The sequence below is a fragment of the Penaeus monodon genome, chromosome 18, assembly GCF_015228065.2.
Source record: "Penaeus monodon isolate SGIC_2016 chromosome 18, NSTDA_Pmon_1, whole genome shotgun sequence".
NCBI lineage: Eukaryota > Metazoa > Arthropoda > Malacostraca > Decapoda > Penaeidae > Penaeus > Penaeus monodon.
In genome coordinates, this window is record NC_051403.1 from 5,346,968 (window position 1) to 5,353,554 (window position 6,587).

At 40.4% G+C, this 6,587-nt stretch overlaps 1 protein-coding gene across 1 annotated transcript in view; it reads left to right on the forward strand.

Annotated features, from left to right (window-relative positions):
- Positions 1 to 5,495, forward strand: part of LOC119584202 (abhydrolase domain-containing protein 2-like) — a 43,417-nt gene extending 37,922 nt beyond the window's left edge. Inside the window, exons 2-7 of the mRNA XM_037932703.1 lie at positions 1,682 to 1,857; positions 2,387 to 2,554; positions 2,989 to 3,175; positions 3,681 to 3,875; positions 4,241 to 4,395; positions 4,882 to 5,495. Of these exons, the coding sequence (XP_037788631.1) occupies positions 1,682 to 1,857; positions 2,387 to 2,554; positions 2,989 to 3,175; positions 3,681 to 3,875; positions 4,241 to 4,395; positions 4,882 to 5,027 (1,027 nt within the window). The 3' untranslated portion in view covers positions 5,028 to 5,495. The remainder of the gene's footprint in view (positions 1 to 1,681; positions 1,858 to 2,386; positions 2,555 to 2,988; positions 3,176 to 3,680; positions 3,876 to 4,240; positions 4,396 to 4,881) is intronic.
- Positions 5,496 to 6,587: the final 1,092 nt, after the last annotated feature.

Below are 6,587 nucleotides of genomic sequence, written 5' to 3' on the forward strand. Positions count from 1 at the left end.
CCTGCCCCTCATACCCCTCCCTTCCTCGCCCCCCCCCGCCTCACCCTGCTCCCTCCCTCTCCCCTCCCCCTCTCCCTCCCCTCCTCTTCCTCTCCCTCCCTCCCTCCTTCTCCTCTCCCTCCGTCTTTGTCTGGTCTCCACGAACGAGCAGCCAAACCTGACCCGCAGCGTCGGCCAGCAACCAAGCAACCAACCAGACTAACCAAGAACGAACGAGGCAGAGAACGAACGACTGAGAGAGCGGAACAGGAGAACGAACGTGCACGCAAGCAACTAAGAGAGCAACCAAGAGAACGAGTGAGCCAGCGAAAGAACGAGCGAGCGAGCGCGTTGCATGGCGTTGGCACTTCCTCTGCTCCCTCCCCCCCCCTCTCTGCCTCTCCCCCCTCTTCTCCAAAGCGACCCCTCTGACCTTGAGCCCTAGAGAGGTGGGGAGGGGATGCAACACAGCACGAGCCCAGGCATCGATCCCGGGTCGGCCTGGTGGGTCACGGAAGGGAGGCTGGAAAGAGGGGAGAGAGATGGGTAGCGGGGAGAGGGAGAGGGAAAAATGAGAGGGAGAAGGAAAGAGAGAGGGAGAGAGAAGGAGAGGGAAAGAGAGAGGGATAGGGAAAAAGAGGGAAAGGGAAAAAGAGGAAGAGAGAGAGAGCGAGAGCGAGCACAAGAACATTACTCAGAAAAAGTAAAACCTGAAACTACAAGAAAGAGGGAGAACCAGAGATAAAAAGGAGACAAAAAAATAAAAGAATTTGGAAGTAAAAAGGAAGAGCGATATACTACTAGAACAACAAGCAAGTGGCGGGTAGCATGCACTCTGTTACAGACCGGATCTTCATTATGCGATGTGCGAAATAAACACTCCAACACAAGACTGATCGTGATGTTAAAAGGTCAGTCGACCCACAATTCGCTGAGGCAGTAACAAATACGCCTTCAGAGGAGAGAAACATGTAATAGAGAGAGGAGAGAGGCAAGAGAATGAAGAAAGATTAAGAGAGAGACAGGGAGAGAGAACACCGCTCCAATCAGCCTACAATATCGACTGTTGTTTTCCTCCCCCCCCCCCCCACACTTTTATTTTATCTTCAGTGAAATTCTTGATTCAATCGCCCTCATAAAGTCAGTGTTTTCTTTCTGGGAAATCCTAAAAAAAAAGACAGAGTGATCTTTGATGCCGGAATCAAAAGGGAACATCACTCATGAACTTTATGACAGAGTTTTATGAGGGATGAGGAGGCAGAGGGGGTGTCTGTCAACAGACTTAGTGGAAAGGAGATCGTTACAGAGATGTAGAGACGTGAGGAAATGAGAGATAGAGAGTGAGTTGGAGGGAGAGAAAGAGAGAAGGGAGGGAGAGAGAGAGTAGGGGAAGGGAGAGAGACGAGGGGGGGCCCCCCCCAGAGAGAGGAGGGAGAGAGAGAGAGAGGGAGAGAGAGAGAGAGGGGGGAGGGAGAGGGAGAGAGGGGTGAGGGAGAGAGAGAGAGAGAGAGAGAGAGAGAGAGAGAGAGGAGAGAGAGAGAGAGGGGGAGAGAGAGAGAGAGAGGGGGAGAGAAAGAGAGAGAGAGAGACCGACAGACACAGACAGACAGACAGAAAAGAGGAGAGAGGGAGGGAGAGGCATAACTTAAATTCACCTTTCTCTGCCTTGCTTGTAACCGTTTCCTTTTTGGTTCTCCTGCAGGTATGTGCCAGTGAGATTATGGGGCAGCAGTGGCCATCTTCAGACTATTGTACACGCGACTGTAGGAAGGACCTACTGCCCAACTGTCATGGCCAAGAGGTTTGCTGCCCGACAGGAAGATGGAGCCACTGTGACTTGGGATGTTTATGAACCCACAGGGCCATCACAGTTTGACGGTGAGTAGAATGACCTGCTAAGTGGTGACTGTAGTGACTGGAGGGAAACAGTGTTTTGAAGTGTGTGTGTGTGTGTGTGTGTGTGTGTGTGTGTGTGTGTGTGTGTGTGTGTGTGTGTGTGTGTGTGTGTGTGTGTGTGTGTGTGTGTGTGTGTCTGTGTGTGTGCACACCACTGAAAGATATGACTGGAGAAATTTTGAGTTGCCATAACTGTATGTGCTGTTATTTGGAATGATATAATTTAACCCAATAGTTGTTCTTAGATCAGTAGTGTAGACACTTCACCATAATCTTTATCTTAATTGTCTTATGATGTGTTGTGTAAGAATACTCCTATGCAGGTGTAGTTTTGAGTTAAAAATCCACTCACAATAACTCCACTGTTCACAGAGGTGAGACAAGAATTACTCTTTTGTGAAATTCTGAGATATAACTTATACTTTTTACGTTTTGCTTTATTTAGATCAGATACAGAGATATTCGTAGAGAATGTATATTTTCATTATAATTAATACCCAACTCTTTGCAGAGGACATGACCATCGCTGTGTGTCCTGGCATCGCAAACAGCAGTGAGAGCACCTATGTCAGATCGCTGGTGTCACTCGCTTGCTCACAGGGCTACCGCTGCATTGTGCTTAACCACCTGGGAGTTCTGCCACACGTCAAGATCACGAGTCCCAGAGTGTTTCGCTATGGTAAGTGGGCCAAAGGGCATCATGAGAGGGTACACATGTTGTGTTCTGAGAAATTATTTATGGGATTAAAGTGAGATGTTCTGTATATTTTTCCTTTGGTTTTCTTTCAGCTTGCTTAGCCTCTCCTCCTCTCTTTCCTCCGCCATATCTTTTCTTCCTTTCTTTCCTCCTTCTTTTTCTTTTGTTTTTTCTTTCTTTCTTTCCTTCTTTCGTCTATTCATGATCCCCATCAACTTTTAACCCACTCCTTTTTTTTTTCTCTCTCTCTCTCTCTCCCCCCCTTCCTTCCTTCCTTCCTTCCTTCACTGATATTTCTCCCATACTCATCATTTCCACGGGCCTTATTCATCTCTTTCTTCTTCATCATCATCTTCGTTAATTACTCTCTTCGTTTACCATTCTATGCAAATCTTACATCCGAACCCTAATTGCAGGCCAGACTGATGAGTTCCACCTGATGCTGATGAAGTACCTGGAAGTCCATCCGGACACCAAGCTCCTGTTGGTGGGCTTCAGTATGGGGGGAAACATCGTCACAAAATATCTAGGGGAGCCAGGTAGAGCCAGGCCAGGTAACATTGTAGGAGCCATCTCCATCTGCCAGGGATATGATGCCGTAAAGTGAGTGTGCGAACGTTCTCCTTTTATTATCTCTTCTTTTCTTTTTTTGGTGTTTGAACTTTGTATATATTTTTTTTTTATGCTGTTCGTGTGTGTGTGTGTGTGTTGTGATTTTGTGAGCTTTATAGAAAGTAGATTTGGAATAAGTTATTGCTGTGAAAAATATCTTTCACCCATATTCTTTTAATTCTAAAAATACAGTTTTCAAATTTGGAAGTAGAGACATCTTCATATGGTATGGTTAAACATTATCCTATAGTACTTACAGTGTTATGGTCTTTGTAGAAATAGAAACACTTGAAACATTTTTATTGCCATGGATGTCAGAATTTGACATCTTTGCAGAAAATATAAGTGAATTGATACAGAATGACGATACAGTTGTTGTTTTTTTTGGTCTCATATATATATTGTTGTTTTTTTCTGTTTTTCAGACTTATGTTTGTATATGTTGTGCGGTTTCCTCACTTTTTAATATATGCATTTTTACCGTCTCTGCAAACAGGAGTCTAAAGTACCTCCTTGAGTGGCACAACCTAGCCCGCATCTACCTGTTCTCCATGACTGAGAACATGCGCTCCGTTATCATACGCCACAAGGAGGCCCTCTTCACTGACGAGGTTAAGCGGAAATGTAACATTGAGGAGCGGCGAGTCCTTTCAGCCGCCACCTTACCAGAGCTTGACGAAGTATACACCAGGTTAGTTGTAAAGGACTCGCTAGATATTATTTGTTTTGCTTTTTATTTTTATTAATTATTTTTTTTGTAAATTGAACTGGGACTTCAGGAGGTGTGATAGTAGTGATGATTGAAAATTGAAATGTTAGTTCCAAGTGTTGCGAGCAGTGTTTCGAGATGAAAAGAAAATCTTATAACAATGCGTTTCATAACTTGTTACTTTTACGAACAGAGCTTGTTATATATTCCGTGAATTTTGATTTTTCTGTTTTCTGGTTTTCTTTGAGATTTTGTGTTCATAATCAGTCCCTCTCATTTACACATCATAAGACCTATATATATAATCAGTCTATAAATAACTTAACAAGTGATCCTTTCTTCAACAGGCGCATCTTTGGGTTCAGGAGTGTGGAGGAGCTGTACCGCAACGACAGCTCAGCCAGCTACATGCACAACATCCACATTCCAATTGTGTTTATTAATGCTCGTGATGATCCCTTGGTCCACCCTGACTTGTTAGGCATACCAGAGGCATTTGTCAGTAAGTAAAGAATAGATGTAATGATAATTAATCTGTTTTTAGTTCTTGTTGCTGTATACTTTTTTTTTCTTTCTTTCTTTTTCTCTTTCTCTTTTTCATAGCAAAATATGAAATCAGATGGACTTCAAACTTTTTCTTTCTTTTCTGTATAACCAAATGTGAAAATATATATACTTTTAGATTTTCCCTCTGTCCATTCCCTTATTAGATGTAAATACATGAAGATACACATATTATAGTTACAAATACAAAATAATTAGGAAAAGCAGAGATACTATTTATATATATATATATATATATATATATATATATATATATATATATATATATATATATATATATATATGTATATATATATATATATATATTATATATATATATATATATATATATATATATATATGTATGTATGTATGTATGTATGTATAAATTAATCGACCTTTCCTTTACTAATAACTACTGTTTTCTTCCCCACCTCCAACACAGAGACTCATAGTAACTCACTCTACATAGAAACAGACCATGGAGGCCACCTGGGTTACTATGATGGCGGATATGTTATGCCCCAAGCAGTCACATGGCTCGACAGAACAGTTGTATCCCTTGTCACAGCGCTGGCAAACAACCAGTAGGGTTGCAGGTGGTAGTATATTTTTGAAAGTGTTCTAGAACCTTCATGATGAAGGACAGTTCCACAAATTTATATGTGTGCATGTATGTGTGTAGAAGCCATGCAGGTCAATATATATATATACATGAATCTGTTTGCATACACACAGTATATTATGTATTGCTCTCTATCATGTGTCTCCCAGATGATATAAACTACGGATTAGATTAAAAATAATAGAAAACAGATGAAGGTGTGATTAAGTATATAATTTGTAATGATTAGTTGTTAGTCCAGCTACCTAGTGAAAAGATATTGTTATAAATGTTTGGGACAGTGTGCGCAAATATTTGATATAAATGTGATATTGTAGCACAATTTCTGCTCAACTTTGGACAATAATAAGATATAGATAGGATACTAAGATAGATTTTATATAATTTTATTTACTTTAGTCCTATTAAAAAAAAAAAAAAAAATTATGAACTCATGAAATTTGTTTCTTATTTAAAGAAAGTAATTTATGCACAAGAGATTTGGATTACAACATTTATAAAGGTACATGAATATGTAATGGACAGAGAAAATATCAATTTATCTCAAAATAGCCTGTACTGCATTTACTCTGTCTAAATCAAAAGAATAATGGTGAAAAGAACTGTGTTAAATAACAAACAATTATAATAATCTTGAAAATGTTTCTAATCAATTGCAGTAATGTAACATTCTTAAAACAATGTCTGTGCCATTTAATAAGTTTCTTAAATCATGGGAGACTTTTTTCTTCTTTTTTCTGGTTACCTTCAGTTTAATTTAATTTTCCAATATCATGATGGTTGAGAAAAAAGTTGTTTTGTTCCAGAATTCTTAGTTTGATTTATATTACAGAAATTTCACTTGCTCACACACACACACACACACACACACACACACACACACACACACACACACACACACACACACACACACACACACACACACACACACACACACACTCACACTCACTCACTCACTCACTCACTCACTCACTCACTCACTCACTCACTCACTCACTCACTCACTCACTCTCTCTCTCTCTCTCTCTCTCTCTCTCTCTCTCTCTCTCTCTCTCTCACACACTCACACTCACACTCACACTCACTCATTCATTCAGACTTGCTCTCACTCACTCACTCATTCACTCATTCACTTACTCATTCTCTCTCTCTTATGTTGGCTACTGTTATTTAGAATACATTTGTTGAGATTTTGATGTTTTAGTTCAGCAGTTTTGAAGCAAGCCTTTTGTATTTTTTACTGTCAGTCTGGAACACCAGTCTTTTGGGTAAAGTTTCAGACTTAATGATTCATATATTATTCAAGGGGAATAGTCACTTTGCTCCACGACTGCACAATATACAGGGTTTGATGATAAGTTGATAGTTGGCAGGGCTTTGTAATAGTGTTAGAGAACTAAAGTGAGAATGGATACTACGGGCTAATGCCACATCATTTATCTGTCTTATAGTGAGAGAAATGTTTTGGTGCTTTTAAGTATATCAGCATGCTGGATCTCTGCCAGAGTTGAATGTGGGCCTTATTG